The 22,254-nt window shown below is 39.8% G+C and overlaps 1 protein-coding gene across 11 annotated transcripts in view; it reads left to right on the top strand.

The window, feature by feature from the left end:
* The first annotated feature begins 1,973 nt into the window (after nt 1-1,973).
* The window catches only part of SCAF8 (SR-related CTD associated factor 8), a 66,734-nt gene continuing 46,453 nt past the window's right edge, over nt 1,974-22,254 (top strand). For 2 of the 11 annotated variants that reach the window (XM_036316136.1, XM_036316137.1), the window contains exons 1-2: nt 1,974-2,499; nt 8,672-8,734. In XM_036316136.1, coding sequence (XP_036172029.1) covers nt 2,470-2,499; nt 8,672-8,734 — 93 coding nt within the window. In that variant the 5' untranslated portion in view covers nt 1,974-2,469. Of the gene's footprint in view, nt 2,500-8,671; nt 8,755-13,853; nt 13,890-22,254 lie in introns of those variants that run through there. The other 9 variants (XM_036316128.1, XM_036316127.1, XM_036316138.1 and 6 more) reach the window with 8 other exon arrangements.

The following is a 22,254-nucleotide window of genomic DNA, read 5'->3' as shown; positions in this document are numbered from 1 at the left end:
AAGGAAACCTGTTTACGAAACTTCAGGGAAACATCTAGACTTCCAACTCCCTAACTTTGGGACAACGGTGGATCCTTTGGACTGCCATCTCCTTAACATGCTTTCCTTGTAAAGACGTCCCTCTTGGCCTTTCTCTCACTGTTGCTGCTCCTTTTCCTTTTAACATCACCATTGCCATGTCTTAGTCACCTTTGCATGCCCGTTAGAATAGTCAAAATACAAAGGCAAGAATGCAGGAAAGCCCTGACCGGTTTGGCTCAGTGGATAGAGCATCGGCCTGTGGACTGAAGGGTCCCAGGTTCGATTCCAGTCAAGAGTATGTACCTTGGTTGTGGGCACATCCCCATTAGGGAGGGTGCAGGAGGCAGCTGATCGATGTTTCTCTCTCATCGATGTTTCTAACTCTCTATCCTTCTCCCTTCCTCTCTGTAAAAAATCAATAAGATATATTAAAAAAAAAAAAAAAGAATGCAGGAAAAGTTGAGCAGTTTGTAGGCGCCAAAGACAAATCCTAGAAAAGCCATAGACACATGAATGCACGTACCTGGAAGGGGTGGACGGAACCACTGGCGAACATAAAAGGTAACTCAGAAACCCAGCAATGAGAACTTGCCAGTGCAGGCCAGGTGACCTGGTGCTCAGCGAGCACTGTGTCTTTTAAGGCAGAAATAACGTTAGTCTCAGCCTCCACCTGCTTGCCTCTAGAGCTGTCTCTCCTGGGCCAAGCTATTTGAATGGCAAGGAAATTCCAGCGGACCCCCAGCCGACTACCACAGTGCAGGATTCAGGCTGCCCCTGGAAAATGGAAGTGCCTGGGACTTAGCTTCCCCAGGCCTGCAAGTTGCTCTGGCCCAGTCAAAGGGGAAAATCCATTTTCTCCTCCTGCCAAAGCTCTGTCCTGACTCTAAGCCAGTGTGATAACTTTGCCAACAGTGAAGACACATTTCACGTGATCATGCTGAGCAGCAACACATTGCTTCATTTTCAGAATGAAATTGTAAACAAAAACGGTATTCCCCACTGCCACCCCCTCACCCCCCATGAAGAGCAATTTTACTATCAGAAAGGATTCCACTTCCTCTCAGCAAGAGGTGCTCCTGGTTCGATGATACGCCCTAACTTTTAACGTTAAATAAATGCTCACTTTTATTTTGGTATTGGTTATTTTACCTTGCACCAAGTGAGAGAAGGCATTTTTTGCTCCCCTTTTTGTATTCACCCTCTTACTCCAAACAACCTAGCCTAGGTCCTAGGGCAAAAATCTTTTAGAATAATTAATCTTTCCCAAAAGACGGGTTCCCTTTCACCTCTCCAAATCTTATGGGTCATAGGACCCGCTCCCTAGCGCAGACAAACGCACTCATTGTCCGCGCCACTCCCGGCCCGGGATCTGGGAGCGTGCATTTCCTGCAGCGAGCTGCCTGCGGCTGCAAGCGTGCTCGCCGTCCCCCCCCCCGGATCAGGACCTGTGTTTCTAACGTGAACCCCGCTTCCCCCCCACCCCCCGCGCTATCAAAATGCTCGCGCACAATTTTCGCCAAATAAATGAATGGGAATTTTTCTTTCCTCCGTTAAACTTTAGGCCACCGTCCGGCAAAGTCCTGATGGTCAACAAACCGCAGCCTGCCTCGTGAAGGGGCCGAGCTACACGGAAACAGCAGAAACGTGGCAATGTTATTACTTCCTAAACTTGCGGTTTTGCGGGGCCGTTCGCTTTTTTGTTTCGAGCAACGCTCAGCACGGTCCCCCCCACCGGTTAGCAGCGCTCGCTCCCGCGTGGGCGGGCGCTGGGAGGGGGCGGGGCGCTGGGAGGGGGCGGGGCGCTGGGGGGGCGGGGCGCGGGCTGTCCCAGAGCCGGGCCTCCGGGCGGCGACGCTCTGGCCGGGCCACCTCGATGGTCTCCGCGCGGGCGCGGCAGCCACGCGGTCCGGGCGCCAGGGGGCGCGCTGGCGGGCGCCGCGGCGCTCGGAGCTACGCGGCCCGACTCGCTTCCGCCATATTGGATGCCGCAGCCGCCGCCGCCAGCGCTTCCTCCTCCGTCGTCGCCGTGCGCTGCCGGTTCCTGCGGCTCTAGCGGCGGGGAGGTGAAGCCGGAGCCCGTCGGAGGAAGAGGAGGAAGGGGGTGGAGAGTGTAGGGAACGGGACTCCCGGGGGGAAGACCGAGGCGGAGCAGGGCGGAGAAGAGAGGCGCCGCGGCCCAGCCCCTCCCCCGCCGCCGACCCGCCCAGGCAGCGTTGTGTCCCCTGATCGGCGCTCCGCCCGCCCGGCGGCCATGCCCGCGCCGCTCGGCCCTTGAGGGCGCCCTCCCCGGCCAGTGCTCGCCCTTCCCCTCCGGGCCCGGGGTCGCCGCGGCCCGGCCCTCGCCAGCGCCCCTGCTCGCGGCGCCGCCGCCTCCGTCTCGCCCGCCCCACGCAGTGCAGTGGCCGCCGCCTCTTCCGCCGCCGGGCTCCGGGCCTCCGCGCCGACAACATGGAGGCTGTGAAAACCTTCAACAGCGAGGTTGGTATTGCCGTCGGCTCCCCCGCCCCCCACCCGGGACGAGGCCAGCGTGGGGAGGGTGGGCGCGGGTCTGCAGGGCTGTTCGGGACGGGCGCGCGGCGGCCTAGCGCGCCCCCGTGGGGGAGGGGTGTCCTCTCCCCGGCGCCCCTCCCCCGAGCCCGGGGGGAGGGCAGGGGGCGGGCCGGCCCGGGCGGAGGGCGGTTCCGGCGTCGCCGGCGCCCCGTGAGTGGCTGCGGGGCGGGAGGGAAGGCCCGGTGGACCCTCCCCCGGAGCCTCCGGGCTCCTCTCCCGGGTCGGTTCCGCGGGGGCCTGGGCCGCCCCCCTCTCTCCCGGGCCCGCGGGCTGTGAGCTGCGCGCTGGACCTCCCCGCCCAGACCTCCCGGGGTCCCCGCTGGGGCCGGCGCGGGGCGGGGGCGGTGCAGGGGGCGCTGGGGGGCTGATGCGCTCGGGGCCCGTGCGCGCAGCGGGGTGATGGAGAGACCTGCCAACTAGGAACTTAGCGAGGAGGGTGGTGGGGAGGCGAGGTCATTCTGTGATTTCTCCTGTTCTTAATCCCTCCGTCCACTCCTCCCTACCCCCCCCCCCCCATCACGACAGAAAGACAAATGGTAGGACGAGGCCTGCGCGTGGAGCGGGAGGGCGCCGGGGAAGGATTTCCCACGGGCTCGTTCCCGGGGCAGGTCTGACACTAGATGTGCACAAAGCAGGCGTCCAGTCGTCACTGTTGAATTGAATTTGAGAGCCAGCTTTTGATGAAGTATGTTTGAAACATTGCTAGGACTCCGACTCAGGCATCGGTGCAAGCATTAAGTAAACATCGCAAGCACATGACCACACAGCCAGAATGGTCCTTAACCTGTATGCCGTAGGAAAAAAAATTAATGCAATGTTAACTACACATGCATTTCATGAACTTTTGATGTGGCAGTGCTAGTACTTGATTCAATAGTATGATTTACAAAGTCTTACCTTTTAAAGTGCTAGAGCTGCCATGATAGTACCAAGAGGGCAGAGCTTTTAAAATTTATTTAGCAATTTTGTTTCTTTCCTTTTATACATGTCCCCGCATCCCCCCCCCCCCCCCCCCCCCGAGAATTGGCATCCAGGAGGCTTAGCAAGGAGGCTGAGTTAGCTAACTCCTGTGAATTGGGCTCCCCCTGTGAGTAGAGAGCAGTGGCTCCGCTGAATGAAAACAAGCTTCTTTTTTTCTAAAGGATTTTCTCCTCCTTGATAAATAACCAGAGCAATAGACTTAAGAATATTTTTCATTATATTTTTGAATTTATAGCTGATAATCGGGCAAATTATAAAATTTGGTTCCACCCCTACAATACGCTATGGTGCTAAAATCTGGAATAATAAATATGTAATGATACTGTGTTCTGATTTAATAGTTTCACATCTGTGCAGGAAACCTCCCCTGCCCCCAGCTCTATGTAGTCTTTTTATTTGCTAGAGTGCTACAGCACTAATGTCAAACTTACTATTTTTTAGAAAAATCCTTTGTCTTCCACTGCAATTATTTGATTTACCCTACCCCACCTCTTTGTGATGGGTGTCTCCTGTTTGTCTAGGACAGTGGTTCTCAACCTTCCTAATGCCGCGACCCTTTAATACAGTTCCTCATGTTGTGACCCCCCAACCATAAAATTATTTTCGTTGCTACTTCATAACTGTAATTTTGCTGCTGTTATGATCGTAATGTAAATATCTGATATGCAGGGTGTATTTTCATTGTTACAAATTGAACATAATTAAAGCATAGTGATTAATCACAAAAACAATATGTAATTATATATGTGTTTTCCGATGGTCTTAGGCGATCCCTGTGAAAGGGTTGTTTGACCCCCAAAGGGGTCGCTACCCACAGGTTGAGAACCACTTGTCTAGGAGGTTCTTAATATGTATTCTATGTGAAAAACAAGATCCCTTACGTGGTAGATAGAAACAAGCATAGTATGTGTGATTGATCACAGTAGAGCACAGTGGAATAGAAATGTTTTTTCATTTTAATATTGACATTAAGTATTAGGGACCTAACATTGACATGGCACTTCACCGCTTATCTAATCTTTATAGGAACAAATAAGTAGTATTCCCATTTTAGTGTATGTAGGACTCATCCCTCTCCCCCTATGGATTTCAAATAACTTAAAATCTTTAACTCCCTTATTTCCTAATATGCTCAAATTTCACCATGCTTGAAAGTGGGGTTAGCGTAAAAGTAGTAGCCATATTACTTACTATAGGTTGAGGAAGGGAAATATATTTGAAGAAGATCCACAAGAAGAGTATGCTTAAACCTTTTTTAAAAAAATTTTTTTGGTTTAAACACAAAATATATAATCTTGATAGTTTTTTTCTGATTTTGAATATAGTTTCTGTGAATGTCTTATTATGCTTGCTGATGTGAAGATTTTGTGCAAGTAAGCACATAGTGGGAAATAGTTCAGTAATAAGTGTTTTCCATTAAATCCTGTTGCAAAGTGAAAAATTAAAAAGAAATCTAAATTATAGGATTAGGGTAAAAGATGTTTTAGGGCCTTTGGGGGTCGAACGACCCTTTCACAGGGGTCGCCTAAGACCATCGGAAAACACATAAATAATTACATATTGTTTTTGTGGTTAATCACTATGCTTTAATTATGTTCAATTTGTAACAATGAAATTGGGGGTCACCACAACATGAGGAACTGCAGTAAAGGGTCGTGGCATTAGGAAGGTTGAGAACCACTGTTTTAGGAGGTTGACTGGTTTTTAAAGGCATTTATCCTTGGGCTGAGCCCTTCAGCCTTTCTCTGCTATATTTAAAGATATCTTTGAAGCATTGAATTGTGAAGAAATTCCGTTTGCTTTATAAGGCACCAGAAAGTAGCCCTAAGCGTAATTATTAATGTTTGTCAGTGAGATATTTTGATACTTAAAATGTGTAAAATATGAAATGCTTAGCTTTTATGGCTTGCTACTTACCAGGTGTTTCAAGACTGCCTCCCCCACCCTCCCCAATTGGTTTTAAAATAAGATCATGCCAGAAATTGTAGTCCTGGCTGGTGTGGCTCTGTTGGTTGGAGTGTTGCCCAGTGTACTGAAGGGTCACGGGTTCAATTCCAGTCAGGGCACACCTAGGGTTCAAGTTTGATCACTGATCAGGGCCCATGCTAGAGGCAGCTGATTGCTCTCTTTCTCTCTCTCTCTCTCTCTCTCTCTCTCTCTCTCTCCCTCCCTCCCTCCCTCCCTCCCTCCCTCCCTCCCTCCCTCTCCTCTCTCCTCCCCCCCCTTCCCTGTTCCTCTCTACCCCTCTCATTCTCTCCCTTCCTCTCTCTAAAAAATAAAAAACAACCAATAAAAAATGAATATAGGTTTTAACCTATAAACAGTGGATGAGTTTCAAGTCTGAAAATCCCTTACCTTATGCAGGATATGAATGAGTCATGATTGTCATGCTCCCCTCCCTCCCCCACCAGTAATTTCTCAGGGCTTCTCTGGCCTCCCCACCCCGTGTTCAAAATTAGTGTCAGAAGATCCTTCATGTGGTTATTTCTCTTAATTATCATGAGTTAAAGGGGATTTACGCTCAGGAATTGATACATTTAGGTGCCCACTCTGTTTTGTGGGAAAACTAGAATTTCCACTTAAATGTCATTGTGATGAAATAGGTAATGCCATCACCACTAATGTCAGTTCTGAAGTGAAAGAAAGAATGTAAGACTTCCTAGGAGTCGATGCTTGACTGGGCAGTTAACTCTAGAATTGTTATCATTACAAGATGTTGTAGTTGTTGATACGCTAAGATAGTGGCCTTTGCTTATGGGTTAGTGTTCTCACCTAAGTGGAAAGGGTCTCATTGGTCCTCTTACATCTGTGGACTACTTTAGTGCCACAGTCCATTACTGGATTGCAGCAGCTTTATGTGAGTTGTAAATTTATCCTCTGTCCTTAAGAATGCCACTGTGTGGAGGCCATTATGGTAAAGTTTGCTTTTGAAAAGAGGGAATAGAGAATAGCAATGCATGACCCTTTGTTTAGAAAATTATAACTTAATTGGAGGGGGCACTTTCATAAAGTCGGAACTCCTAATATATGAAACACAGAAGAGCCTGTTATGCATTGGTTGTGCTTGGATAAGAAAGTGAATGGTGGTGGTAGATTTTGCTTATGTGGTGGATATTTTTTTCTATTTAAGGACTTTAAAAAAACAGCACCAATTCCAGTTCACACTTCAAAAATTAATAAATCTTTAACATAATCAAATACCAGTCAGAGATCATTCATTTAAAAATATATATTTTATTGATTTTTTTACAGAGAGGAGGGGAGAGGATAGAAAGTTCGAAACAACAATGAGAGAGAAACATCGATCAGCTGCCTCCTGCACACTCCCCACTGGGGATGTGCCCGCAACCAAGGTACATGCCCTTGACCGGAATCGAACCTGGGACCCTTCAGTCCACAGGCCGACGCTCTATCCACTGAGCCAAACCCGTTAGGGCTTTTTTTTTCTTCTTTAGGTTCTTTGTATAGCTAGTTGCACTACTAGGGTTGTTTTCCCCCTCTGAGCCATTCTCTTGCTGCTCTGAGTAGGCTGCATGGGAAGGAAAGATCTAGGACCAGATTTGTAGGTATGAGATGCAGTTTAATTTTTGGATTTCCCTGGGTTGATCAATTCTGAGAGGATTCTAGTGCCTTTTATCATTTTTGGATACCCTAAATTCTTAGTGTTTTGTCCTTAGTATCCTTTGGTTAGTCAGATAACTTTAAACTGTTCCAGGGTGCAGACTTTCCAGTCATTGTAACACTGTTCTATGCCTTGTCTTTCATATCAAAACTGAAATCCCACCTTCATTTAACTCTGTTTCCAGTTTTGTATCAAGAATGTTCATTTGCTTAACTATAGGACTTTTTATACTCTTTCCACCAATATCTAGAGGTAGACATGGGTTGGTAGAAAACAGTGGAAAAGGTAGCGGGAGGAATAAATGTGAAAATTTTTAATTTGTGTGTTTTCCCCTTTGTTTATGGTTCAGGAAAGGGAATGTATGTGAAGCAGCTATAAAGCATTGCATTTTCTTTAATTTTCATCTGCTAAGGAATCTGTTTCTCCTTTTTCTTTCCTATTTTAACTTCCCAGTGGGAGGTTTGGTTAATTGTATCAATCAGGCCTTCTTTTTTTGTTTCTTCTGCCTTGTGAAAACTCCTTAAAGGTGTAGCATACTAAGTGTTACAACAGAAGGAAGCCTTCACTAAACCCTCCCTGCCCCACTGGTTTAGGTCGGGGTTTCTCTGCTTTAGCACTATTGATATTTTGGACTAGACAATTGCTTGCTGGGAGGAGCTGTCCTGTGTAGCAACCCTGGGTAGAAGCAGCAACCCTGAGTGGAAGCCAGAAATGTCTCCAGACATTTCCAAATGTCACTTGCAGGACAAAATTGACCTTGGTTGAGAATCACTGACTTAGCTCTCCTGTAAAACAGTCTTAAAGCACTCTGTACTTTCCCTTCTAGTGATTACTACAATTTTAAGTGATTACTTTTCACTAGAGTGTAAGTTCCCTGAGGACAGTGACCATATGTTGTCATTGCTTCATATCCTTCATACATAGCAGTGTCTTAATACATTGTGTACACGAAATACAGATTTCTTGAATGAATGGATGGATGACATACTAGGCAGATGATTGACTCTGGACCAAGGTAGTTAACACTTCTGGATATTTCTTTTTTTCCTCTGTAAATAAATTACCAATTTGAGATTGTATTTAGACTTCCTGTTGGAAGATTCTTAGACTAACTACAAAATTAACTTTTTGAAGGGCTTAGTATGTATAAGCATTATTTGGAAGGTCATTTTATGGTATTGTAGGACTATAGGAGATTAGATGGACATTTTTAAATCAGAACTTTGATGTGTTTATGATTTTCACTTCTTACTAAGGGGGAGAGTCAGGAGGGGACTTGGCCTAGAACTAGTGAGTATATTCCTACTCGTACACAGAACTTCAGCTATCTCTTTCTAGGGCCAGTTTTGCTGGTGTGGACAGCTACTAATGCATAGTGACATGAGAGAATGTAATGAACCTTGACCTTGAACACTGGCTGAGTTCCTAAGCTCTTAAGTGAGCTCAATTTACTCTGGTTTTGTTTTCTCAACATATTTCTCTGCTCCTCTCTCTCAGGATTGCGCCTCTACTCCTGCGTGTACAGACTGCTTTTCCAGCAGCATGGACACAAGAAGCATAGTAAGATGATTATAACCCACGTAAGGCAGGCCCTTTGGAAAATATTAGGTTTAGATTGATACTGAAATGATGTCTTGATTATGTGGGCAGTACTCGGGAAGCAGAATAAAGCTGGTCACTGAGACTATATTAGTAATCTTAAAAGAGAACATTCAGGGAATAAGTTTAATTTCTTCACACACAAAAATAGGTTAAGTGAAATAGAAGTTATTTTCTTAATAGTGAGCATAAATTATATAACTCTGGTTGCATTTATTTGCCTTCTGCTTCACAAAATTTTACTGTATGTTTTGTAAAAAAATTCATTGCCTACTTTGACTAAAATGCAATTTGATGATTGGAAATAAAATGCATCTTATATTTTGAGGAAGTTCTTCAGACTATAAGATGACAAATCATTGACAGATATGCTGTAGGAATAGAGAAACAAAAATGATAATCAAATTTTTGATTTTTTAATTACAGAAGAGCAGATTTTGGTAGAGGTACTATTTATGAGAAATAAATGCTGATGAGAAATGTTTCTATAGCCTGTGATTTCTTATCTGAGTTAATACTATCTCAAGTTTGATTGTAAACATGATTCATTTGCTTTCCTGATTTTGATTTTATGCATTTATTTTGTCTTTCTAATTCTGCTTTACAAGAGTTTCTGATAAGACCATATTTTAAACTCAGGGAAGGGTATGTAAATGTGTTATGGTATCTACTATAGGGCAAGATATAGCTTACAAACTTTGACATCTATTTAGTTAGAATGGGGAATATTGATTATTCATTGTTTTTGATTTACTTATTTTTTAATTCATGTTTTTAAAAATAATGTGGCTATTAAGTTAATATATGCCAAGTTTTTAAAATAAATTCTGCAACTTAATATAGGTTGACTTGAAAGACCTGGGATTTAATTTTTTCGTTCATTTGTTCATTCATTTAACCAATATTTAATGGATGTTTACCATGTACCAGACACTTTTCTATCTGCTGGGATAGTGATAAACAAGATAAACGAAAGCTTACCCTCTTGGAGCTTATGTTCTTGTAATCCTTTGAGTGCAATGGTCTTGCTGCGGAGCTAGTGAGGCTGGTAGGCATTACTGACTCCAGTTGATTCTTTTCTAGGGATTGCTTTGTCTGGGACATCTCTCCAGGCTCAGATCTGCCTGGTCTGTTCTCAGCATTTTGCCTTATAGAGTCCACACTGCTCATCTATTCAAAATAGAGATTGAGCAAGTAGACTTACTTAAACAAGAATACGGTATGTTTTCAACAATGGCCTAACACAGGGGTGGGCAATCTTTTTGTGAGTGCGTGCCAAAACCAGCAAAATCTCTGACTCAAAATTCTTCTGCGTGCCAACCCTAATTTTTTGAGAACATGTTATGCCTACTTGATATCTCTTAAGGTGTACGTATGTGAAGAACCTTGAAGAAATAATAAAATTCATTCGAGCGACAAAAACACAGTATATGATGATGAAAAATACATTTATTTTTTAATGTATACATGTTATATAAAATTACCTAAGATGCATCTACACTGAATTTATCTGAAAAATTAAAAAGTTGATATTAAGAAAAAAATTGTAAATGGAAGATTATAAGAGAGGATTTCGCATGCCAGCAAAAGTTAACTGGCTTGCCACGTTTGGCACGCGTGCCAGGGGTTGCCCACCCCTGGCCTAACATGTATTTAAAAATACATTTGGTATTTTGGAATAACTCTTTCTTACAAAATACAGCCAAAAAGGATGTTTTCTTTTGTCCGTGAGATAGTAGTGTCCACACGTAAATGATTAAAAAATACTTTAAGTGGTGACCAAACCTTTATGAATTTAGAAAAATAAATTAATATTTTTATAACAAACTTTCCCTTGACTTAAGTATATGAAAAAATTTGGCCTTCCCCCCTCCCTCCCTATCTCTCTCTCTCTCTCTCTCTCTCTCTCTCTCTCTCACCCACCCATCTTTTTGAATTTGATTTGATTCCTCAGGGCTTATTTGAATAGCACGTCAGTAAAGGAAGAAGCAGTTTGGATCACGTATTTACTCTGTAGAACTTGGAAAATGATATGAAGATCTTTTTGTACTGGGTCACAGTATGTAAAAGATTGACCAGTACAGTATACCTGAAACTAATACGATGTTATATGTCAATTATGTCTTAATTTTTTTAAAAAAGTTGACCAAGTCCTAGTTAATGGCTTTCTTTAACTTAGCAATGTTTTGATACTATAGTTTTATGGCAAAAAAAATCAATATAGCTATTTGCATTTATTGAAATGTTTGAAATTATATTGGTTAAAAGGATGTTGAATAAGTTAAAATTTTTGCAAACCAAAACATTTTATGCAGCAAGTGTCTAGTTTCTAGAACCAGCTGCTCGCTATGATGAAAAATACCTGGCTTATATATTTTTGAAGTACTACTCTTTTTTTTTTTTTTTAATCAAACATTGTTAAAAGTGAGCCGCTGTAATATATAGAGCTTTATAAACTCCTCTTTTCCCCCACCATCATTATATTTCAGTAGATCTTTAGGATAACTTTGTGAGAAAAGTAGGATAGGTATGATCCCCTTTTTTACAAGTGAATAAATTGAGGCCCAACCATTGTGGTTTTACTCAAGAAATTCAGCTTTGTGAGTATTAGAGCTCCGTCTAGAAGCACCCAGGCTTCAAACTCTGATTGAGATGTTTTCCTTATCCTTCTGTGTAAAGGATAAAAATCACTTGATTTTTCACAATTCCTTTTTACTGGCATTGTCCAAATATAAGTTAACTATTTTTTCTCAGTTTTTAAATTTTATTTTTACAACTTCAGATTTACAGAGAAGTTGTGAGAATGATAAAAGAATTTTTGTGTGCACTTCATCCTAATTCCTTTACTTAATTATAACCATATTTTTTTCTTTCTCTCTCTCTGAACACATGCAGGCTTTTTTTTTTTTTTGGAACATTTTGAGAGTAAATTGCAATTCATGATACCTTTTACTTCTAAATAACTTTTCTAAGAAGAAAAACAAAAAAATCACATTGAAAGCATTGTTTCCTGATTAAAAAACAATAAATAAAGAGAAGGACATTCTCTTATATAACCATTGTATGATGGTCAAAATCAGGAAATTAATACATTGATACAATGCAATAGTTGCAGATCTTATTCAAATTTCACTAATTGTACCAGTAATATCCTTAACAGCAAGAGTAAATTGTATACTACACCTTGTATTCATTTGTCTTGTCTAGTGTCCTTTAGTCTAGAGCACTTAGTTATTAGTGTCTTTGTCATTTATGATCTTACTAGAGGCCCGGTGCATGAATTTGTACACGGTTGGGATCCCTTGGCCTGTCTGGTGATCCAGGCCATCTGGCCAATTGGGGCCAGCCGAGGAAAGGAACCACGGGAGATTGGCCAGCTGCAGGAGGTTGGCTGTGGGAGTGCACTGACCACCAGGGGGCAGCTCCTGTGTTGAGCATTGGCCTCCTGGTGGTCACTGCGTCCTCATAGCAACCAGTTGAAATGGCCACTTAGGCTTTTATATAAAGAGAGATAAATTGAGAATGGGCCAGTTATTTTTAGAATTCCCTCACTATGGATTTGCTTGCTGTTGCTTCATGGTTATGTTTAGGTTATGCATTTGGCAGGAATACTCCAGAAATGATTGTGTCCTCTGGAAGTAGATGATGTCTATTTATCCCATTAATAAATTTCTGCAAATTTTCTCCATTGTAAAGTTATTCTTTTCTCCTTGGTAAAAAATATCTTAAGGGGAGATATTTTGAAACTCTGCAGATACCCTATTACTCATCAAACTTGCACCCAGTTGTTTTAGCAACCATTTAGTTCTTTCCTGAATCAGTTATTACTAAGATGGTTGCCAAATAGTGATTTTCTAAGTCTATTCTTTATGTATTAGTTGGACATTTTGTAAGAGCCTTTCTTTCTCCTCATTTATGTATGTATGTATGCATGTAGTATGAACTTATGGATTCCTTTTTACTCATTGGGATGTTTTGATGCTTAGATTGCCTCAGTTTTGACCAGTTAGAGCTCTTTCAAGCTGGCTCCTGTGTTTTTTGTTTGACATGTGCTCATCATTTTTTGAGCACCCCCTTACTTTCTTGAATAATATGACATTCCCACCCCAGCCCTGGAATCAGCCATTTCTCCAAGGAGCCCTAATTTCTTTTAATAGATATCTCTTAACAGATTGAGCTGAAATATATATATATATATATATATATAAAATTTTCTTTACCTAAAAAGCCATTGAGTTCACCCTGATGATACCATCAATTCCATTCTAACATCGAAGGGTTCATTCTAGCCTTTCCCCTTTCCAAATGTTATTTGATCAACCATAAGGTACACGAAAGTAGTTTCAGAGTTGTTAAACCATATGTCTGTGAAAATGAACCTTTAGCCCTAGATGGTTTGGCTCAGTGGATAGAGCGTCGGCCTGCAGACTGAAGGGTTCTGGGTTTGATTTTGGCCAAAGACATGTGCCTGGGTTTCAGGCTCAATCCCCACTAGGGGGTGTGAAGGAGGCAGCCTATCAATAATTTTCTCTCATCATTAATGTTTATCTCTCTCTCCTTTTCTCCCTTCCTCTCTGAAATCAATAAGGAAATACATTTTTTTAAAAAGAAGACCGTCTACGGCCATACCACCCTGAACACGCCCAATCTCGTCTAAAAAAGAAAACCTTTAACCAAAATTTAATATTTGTTTATAGTTTGTTTTTTATTTAGCCTTAGGGTATGTAGTCAAAATACTGTGTTCAGTCATTGTTTGGTCAGTTTTTTCCCTAAATGTACTTTTATTCATTTAGAATATAATTAGGTTCAGTTTCTTCCTATTTGTATTAATTTTGTTTTCTTCTTTTTTGTTATTTTCTAGTATGTGAAACATTAAACATAAGCTAACTTTAATCCTCCTTTACTTTTTATTAGCTTCAGCTTCATAACCACTTAATGCCTTGGGTAAATAAGTTTTTCCTTAACATTCTTAAAATCAAATAACAAGCCCAAACTTCAGAGGTTTAGATGTAGAGAAAGTTAGATCTGTTTCTAATGGCACAGTTTCAATTCATAGATGGAAGAAAGTATGAATTCAAAAGCTTTCTTCTCGTGAATGGAACCTTTCTTCATAGAGGTCAGTAGACTCTGTAGAGGACCAGATAGTAAATATTTTAGGTTTTGTGGGTCACTTGAGGTATTTTTTGCATAGTCTTGTCAGTCACAATTCTTTTTTTTTTTTTTTTAAAAACACACAAATATTTTTGGCTTCAGGGCCTACAAAAATAGGGCATGGGTCATACTTTACTGGCCCCTGCTGCAAACTTTGACACCTGAGAATTTGAATTTATAACATGCTACTTATAAATCAGAATTAAAATTGAGCAGGAAGTTATATTCCTTGTAGACTTTATAAGGCTTATTTTAACATTAAATACAAAACAACTTAAAAAGACTGCGTTAGTGAGAGTATTCATTCAACAAATTTCTTGAGCACTTAACCACTATGTGCAGACACTATTCTAGATTTTAGAATTTTAACAGTGTGCAAAACAGATTTAAAAAGAGATGCAAAAAAACCTTGCCCTCATGGAGTTTACATTCACTTTTTGTGTGTGGGTGTGAACTGGAAATGCATATTTTCTTGTTCATTTAGTGACATTTTATCTCCTAAACATTGTTTCCATGTTAATTGCAGAGTGAGCATTCTTTCTTGAAAACTTGATAAAATATACAGCAAAAGGAGTGAACCTAAAAATTTTGCTTATTGCTTCCCATTTCTTTTGTGTGAAGCAAGTTTTATTTGAAAATGATTCTCAGTCATAAAGCTTTCAGCGTGCAGCTATACTAATTCACTAAAGGAGGACAATAAAGTAAATCCTTATTAATTGGGACAAAGAACCCATACTTAATTAGTAATAAGTACATGTGTATGATAGGATCTTTAAAAAATATTATCCAAGTACATAATAGTAATTTAACGAATCTTTCTTTAAGGCTTTAATGAATGAATGAGAATGATTCTTAAAATACTTGCTTATGTAGTTTCTTGAAATAGGGAGAAAGTCTCCTGGTAGTGTTTTTGTTCCTGTGTAAATATCAGCTCTGCTGGAAAAATAAGTTTTACCATGTTAGACATTTGTTGCTGAATGACTTATATCTATCTGAGTAGTTTTTCTATAAGTGTTTAATAAACCAGTAAGTACCTTTTAATTTTTTTTTGTGGTAAAACTTTATTGAGATGTGAATAACTGCTTTTGTAAGACGTATTAATATCTTTGGCTTTTTTTACACCAAGAAGAGTGTCTTTTTTGTTTTGTTTACTCCTCACTGAAGATATTTTTTCCATTGATTTAGAGAGAGAGAAACATCCATACATCGATGTGAGAGAGACACATGAATTGGGTTGCCTCCAGCATGTACCCTGACCGGGCCTGGGAACTAAACCCGTGACCCTTTGATGTTCGGGATGATGCTCTAACTACCTAGACATATGGGCTGGGGCAGAAAAGTGGTTTTTAATGCAGTAGCAACTAGTGACTGGAAAGAATGCTAGAAAGTATTTGCTGGTTGTTTGAGTTTTACTGTTTACTAGAGGCCTGATGCACGAAAATATGTGCACTTGGGGGGGTCCCTCAGCCCGGTCTGCGCCCTCTTGCAGTCCGGGACTCCTTGGGGGATGTCCCCACAGGGAGCGAGCCTAAGCCAACAGTCAGACATCCCTCTCATAGTCGAGGAGCCCTCGCTCCTTACCGCCTGCCTGTTTGCTGCTCCTTAGTGCTGCCTCAGAGGCAGGAGAGGCTCCTGCCACTACTGCTGCGCTCACCCAACTTCTGGCTGAGCGGTACTCCCCCTGTGGGAGCGCACTGACCACCAGGTGGCAGCTCCTGCATTGAGTGTCTGTCCCCTAGTGGTCAGTGTGCGTCATAGCAACCGGCCGTTCGGTCGATTTGCATATTACCCTTTTATTATATCTGATGATGTGTACTATCAGGCATTGTATTCTGCAGAGTGGTTGCCAACATTAATTAGCTACCTACCTCCTTTTCCTCAGACAGCTCATTTTCTAATAGAGTGGGTTGGCAGTGAATTACCACAGAGTTAGGAGAAGGTAATGTGATGAATATTATGAAACAAAGAGTAATGATGTAGCCATTATACATACTGTGTGTATACTCTTCTGTGTATATCATGATGTATATACAGCATAAAGAAAGAGACATTGAATGAGGCAAAGATCATTTTCAAGTAATTGTCAACTTTGGGTAGGAGATAGGGTCATGGGGAGTGACAGAATTAGGCAAGGATTTTCTGATGAAGGGCCTTTGTGTACTATGCATAAGACCTCATTTCTAATCAAAAGTGAGTGGAGATTCTGAATGATTTTAAATAAAAGCACAAGTTTTAAATTTGTGTTTTAGAAAGGTGATTAGTATCTTTATAGAGCAAGCTACAGGAATGAAGTTGGGGGGAGAAGGAAGGTTAAATTAGTACTAGTATAGAGGAGAAGAATGCAAGAATGCAAGAGAAGTTTACTAATAATAGAGAGCTGGATATGAGGAGGAAGAGGGTGGTGCCAGGGCTTTGGCTAATGGACCAGGTAGTTACAATTGTATAGTACCAATCACTAAGATGGGCCAATCAGGAAGAGCAAAAAAACCTGAGCAGAAAGAATTGGTGGGTTGAGTTGAATGGTGGATAATTTTTTTTTTTTTTTACTTAGAATAAAATAAAGATCTTAAGAATGGAAGGAGAGTTGAAATCATCCATATCTCAATGACTATTGTGTTGACTGTGGCGGTAGTGATGTACTTCTTGAAGATTTGGTGTCTGTGGGACCTTAAGGTGGAGATATCCAGCTGGGAATATATAGGTCTGGCACCTAGGAAAAATAGGCTAGAGATGAAGATTTAGGAGAGGGTACAGTTGTCCAGAGAGGTGATGTAGAGAAAGAAGAGAATGAAGCTTAGGGTAAAATCTTGTAGATTTTTTATCTTCTTCAGTTTTTTCCCTCCAGAAGGCTTTGGTCCCTTTTCCCTATCATTGTATTTATGAATACAAGGACATTTAAAAGCAACTCCATGGAATATGCTTGCTTTAAATTCTGCTTATGCAACCAGATGTTCCTGTGTGCAATTAAAATTTAAGTGGTAAATTGAATGATCTATGAATAAAATTAAATATTTAGATTTTGTTTAATGAGATTTTAACAGAATTTCTTAACATTAAGCCTGCTCATATCATTCAGCATGTTATTAGCTCCTCATAGTCACATAATGCTTTATCTTAAATCTGTCTACAGGAACCGCTTTATTGTGAACATGGAATTGTGGATTTAAAGGCGATATTATTAGAAATAGAACGCATGTTTATTTGAGAAATTCTAGCTAATATGGCTTATGGGGATTGGTTATGAGAGGATTTATAAATGAATTATTCTTCTTCTTGTTCTCATTTGGCCATTTCACAGCTACTAGTATTTTTAAAATTAAGAGGAGGTAAATTTAACATTTTTTTTCATTTTGATGTTTACAAAAGACGTAGGAAAGAATTTAAATTAAATAAAGATTAATTGCTTGGGTCCCAGGGAAAATATAAACTGAAGTCATTTTTATATATGTGTTTGTTTACATGTATATATTTTGTTTTCTCCTGGAGAATCATTTGTGTTCCCTTTAGTTTTAGAATAGGGTAGCTAAAGACTATTACAGTCATGTTATGCATTGTATCTATAGGCAGATCTTGAACTTGTGGTTCTGTGGTTGGGTTCCTTGTTTATTTCCATGCTTAATCTTGATTTCAAGAAATTACAAATTTTAGACCTGAAAGACTTGTGATAATATATCATTTAACTGACTCATTTTACGGCTGAAGAATCAAGTTTCTGATAAAACTTGTGTAGAATCACAGCTTATCAGAGGCACGTACTTAGACGTCAGATAAGAAGAAATTTCTGCTCTGTGTCTTGGTTTATTCTCATTTTCTCCATATGGATTTTTTTAGAATGAGAATTTGGTAGTGTTTGTGTTGGAGGTGGAAGCGTGCAAATTGGTGGTTATTAGTAGATTACTATCGTTTCATGCTAATGCTGGCCAGGATAAGAAACAAGCTACAGTACTGCCACTCTTGTTCATAAAATAGGTTGCCATACGACAACAGCATGTATTTCTTGGCAGGGAGGTATTTATTGTACAGTAACATCACTTAGCCAGCTTTTTTTCTAGCAACTCAGTAAAAACAGCCTTTGGTTAGAAAGCCCATGTACCTTGATCTTTTTCGAAGGAGTGCAGTTACTCTATAAGCCTGTATCCTTAGCATGTTTCTGATATTCACATTGTAATGATGGTGGCTACTTGGTAACTACCTTCTTTAAATTTTCATAGATTACTGTTTAGAAGGCTCCTGGTGCAGGTATATTGAAGTATGACAAGGCTACAAAATTAATGTGGTTGCAATGATGTGATAGGTTACAATTGGCAAGAAAGAAGGTAGTTGTTTCATCATTTAAAAAATGGGATTAGATAAGGTAAGCCCTAGGATTTCTTAAATGTTAACCCCAATGAACAAGTTTTCCAATTTTCATTAGTTTTAGGTTATTCATTTTAAATATAGGGATATAATGATGCCTTCCCTGACTACCTCTCATATTTGATTTAAATAGTTAAAATGTTGGCTGGTTTTAAAATATTAAAAAATGGTTTGAATACATAAAATTATAAGATAATTTTATAAAGTATTTGGAAAGCTAAAGAATACTAGTTATAATATTATTAGTTTTTTTAAAATTTTTGTTTTCTAAAATAGTTTTCTTAAAACTAAAAAATAAGAAGTAGAGGTAGTTGGAAAAAAAGGCCGCAACTGGGAACTTTTGGTGTCATTGTGAATATCTCTGTCACCCTGAAAGATAACTCCATATTACAACATAGTTAATACTGGATAAAGTTATGGAGATTATGAGTATAAAGAAAATGCTAGATTGTGTTCAGTATATTTTCCAAGTTGGAAAATTAGTTGAACAAAACTTTTCAGCAGCAGAAAGTAACAAAATATAAACCATCATGTATTTTGTATCAATAATATTAGTCGACATTTATAAGAATTGTTTTACTAAATTCAGCAAGGCTTTTAAGAAAATCAATTTTAGACAGTTATGAAGAGGATAATTTTTGCTTAAGAATATACATTTAAAGTATTTCAGATATACACATACACATTTATAATATTTACTAGAGGCCCAGTGCATGAAAATTCATGCACTTGGAGGGTCCTTCAGTCAGGTCTGCCCCCCTCACAGTCCGGGAGCCCACAGGGGATGTCCTACTGATGGCTTAGGCCCGCTCCCCACAAGGAGCAGGCCTAAGCCACAGTCTGGCCTCCCTTTGCAGGAGGCGACCAGGCCAATCAGGGAAAGGCGCTGCCCCTATACCCTGCCACTGCTGCTGCCTCTGGCCTCCCTCTACGGAAGGCCATCGGGCTGATCAGGGGAAAGCACCGCCCCCATCACCCTGCTGCTGTTGCCACTGCTGGCCCTCGCAGCCACTGCAGCTTTGTCTGGAAGATGTCTGGTCTAATTAGCATATTACCCTTTTATTAGTATAGATATGTACATAACTGCATATAGAAAGGCTTGAAGGCAGGCAGCCTTACCAGCCTTTTAACAGTGATTATTTCTTAAGCAGTATGTGGATGGGGTGCAGTGAATGAGAGCTTTTAATATTTAGAATTTTTCACAGCATTTATTACCATATTACTTTTCTAATATTTCCCTCAAACCCAAAATACTACATGTCTTAGCTTTTGGGAGAAGGATGGAGTTGGCCTATTTTAATATTATTTGAATTTAATCTTTTAGATAATGTGAGTTTCATTGTTAAAGGTTGGAAAACTGAAACCTGTTTGAGGATTGCTTAAAATTTATATTTAAATGGAATTTATTTAGCTGTTAACTTGATCAGTAGACATTAAATATCTTAGTCTGATGTTTTACAGTTTTCTTGGTTATTACTTAGGTTGATACTATTACATTATATATCTCTACAGTTATCTATCATCTTAGTGACTCAGTTGTATATGTTTATGCTCAGTTGGTTGCTAACTGCTGGACTTTTTATTTTTTTGGAAAATGTGTGTCTTGGTAGCCAAAATAAGTTTGAGATATGGTTTTGTAGCTTATTTCCAATTTGAATTTAATGAAGTCACTTAGCCTAAGTTTATATATCTATAAAATGAGAATAATAAGTATCATTGGGCCATTCTGAAGGTAAAAGAGATATAGCATTTGTGATAGTGTTTAATAACTGACAGTGCTATAGAGATGAAAAATGTTTCTATTATGTATGCTACAGTGTGTCTCTTTAGTCTTTGTATTTGTTGCTCTATTTCTGAAATGAAATATAGGCTGATAGGCTCTTCTTGTTCTATTTATAGTCTGTCTGATATTTGGTCTTCAGTATTTTATTCTATGTCTCTTCAACTATTGTCTCTTTAGGGATGACTTGTATTTTGACTTTTCTCTTCTGGGATTCAGTCTTATATCATCTAGGTATTTTGTGTACATTTGTTCATGAACTAGGATCCTAATCACCTTGTCTTTCTTCCCCAAACTTACTACTTTTAGACTTTATTTTAGTAATAAAATCATGTTCCCAAATACACTTGAAAACCTGGGTACCTCCCTTTTGTTTATATCTTTTCAGTCACAAAATTCAGTGAATTATATTAAAAAGATGTTTTGCATCCTTCCTTTCCTTTTTATTCTCAATCCTAAATAATAAAAATAAATATTGGTACTTTAGTCAATGTCCTCATCACTTTCCCCTTGCTATAAATATGTTTATCATATACATTGTTTATATGCAATACTATGAAACAGGAATACTTATTCTATGCGAAGCTCTGCATTGTATATTCCCGTCTGTGTGTCTTGTTACGGGAACTCAGTGACAGCATTCTGTTGAGATTCTAATGCTTTCCCATTAGGAAATAGCCACTTCTCCCGTCCTTTCAGAAACATTACTGCTCCTCAAGAGAGGTTTACTCAGGAGGGGCTACCTATGGAAATAGTGTGGAGGCAGAATCACAGCTGAACAGGAATGCTTTCTTTTTCAAAAAAAGTCAGTCCATTTTACGTCTGTTTTCTTCATTAAACCTTTTCTCTGTTGTTTCCAACTAGATGTACATTTCATTTGTCTGAATACCTCCCCCATTTTTATATTTTGGCACTAAATTATGACATGTGTTCTTGTTTTCATGAGGCAAAGTTTTAAGTGTTTAAATACCACTTTATTAGTATATTGTTTCTCTGTTAAATGCCATTTGGGAGGAGAGGGGAGAAAAACAAATATGTTAATCCACTAGTAGTTAAGTAAATTGTTTCCTCATACACCAGCTTTTTAATATACACACTTCAAATTAGTGTCTCCATAATATTATCTGTGATTACATTTTAGACACCTCCTACTGGGGATCAAACCGCAGCCCGGGCATGTGCCCTGACTGGGAATTGAACCATGACCTCTTGGTTCATGGGTCAACGTTCAAGCATTGGGCCACACCAGCCGGGCTGTTCTGTTTTATTTTAATCAGGCTAGCATTACTTTGAGAAAGTTCTTATCTAGTGAGTTAGTTAGGTTATGGTTTGATAAAAAGTAGAAGACCATTCTAGGTGGAGAGAATAGCATGAAATAGAAAATAGGACTTTTGTTCTTTTTTAATTATAAGGGAATATTCTATGTCAAATAAATTATATGCAGTTGTTATTACTGATACTTTTCTGAATATTTTTCCTAGTCTTATTTTTGCATTTAATTCATACATATATAAAGTTGTAGTTACTGCAGATATTTTGTATTTGTTGCATAACATATTAGACATTTTCTTACTTGTACATTAACAATACATTTCTATTACTCAGTATACCTTAAAACTCTCTTTCTGGACTTTTTAAAAACTGTCATGTAATATCTTACCTAAAAATAGACAAACATGTAAATTGACTGTCCCTCCGCTATGCTCACCAGCCAATCAGAAGAGTATGCAAATTAACCCAACAAATATGGCGGTTAATTTGCATACGTAGGCGTGAAGCAGCAGAGCAAAGACTCAAGGCTCTGGCCGGAGCGAAGGCCTGGGTCCCCGGTGCCGGAGGAAAACAGGTGCCGGCAGCCAGGGGAAGGGAAGGCCTATTGCACGAGTCTCTTCGTGCAACGAGCCTCTAGTGTTATATAAAAATAATCGTGATTATTTATCCTGTCTGTTTATTTAAATAAGTAATCCTGTCCATTTACTTAAAATATATAGTCACGAGTGAAGTTTTTATACCTCTTGTGTTTAGCAACATGCTACATTTTTTGTCGATACTGTAATTTTTCTTTAGTTCTAAAATTTCTATTTTTATTTTGTAGTTTCTTTTTCTCTGCTGAAACTTCTTTGCATTTATTTCAACAGTTTTTCTCCTTTACCTTATTGAGGATGATTGTAACTTTAAAGTCTTCGACTGATAA

The sequence above is a fragment of the Myotis myotis genome, unplaced genomic scaffold (genome assembly GCF_014108235.1).
Source record: "Myotis myotis isolate mMyoMyo1 unplaced genomic scaffold, mMyoMyo1.p scaffold_m19_p_7, whole genome shotgun sequence".
Classification (NCBI taxonomy): domain Eukaryota; kingdom Metazoa; phylum Chordata; class Mammalia; order Chiroptera; family Vespertilionidae; genus Myotis; species Myotis myotis.
This window is presented reverse-complemented; position numbering and strand designations above follow the sequence as displayed.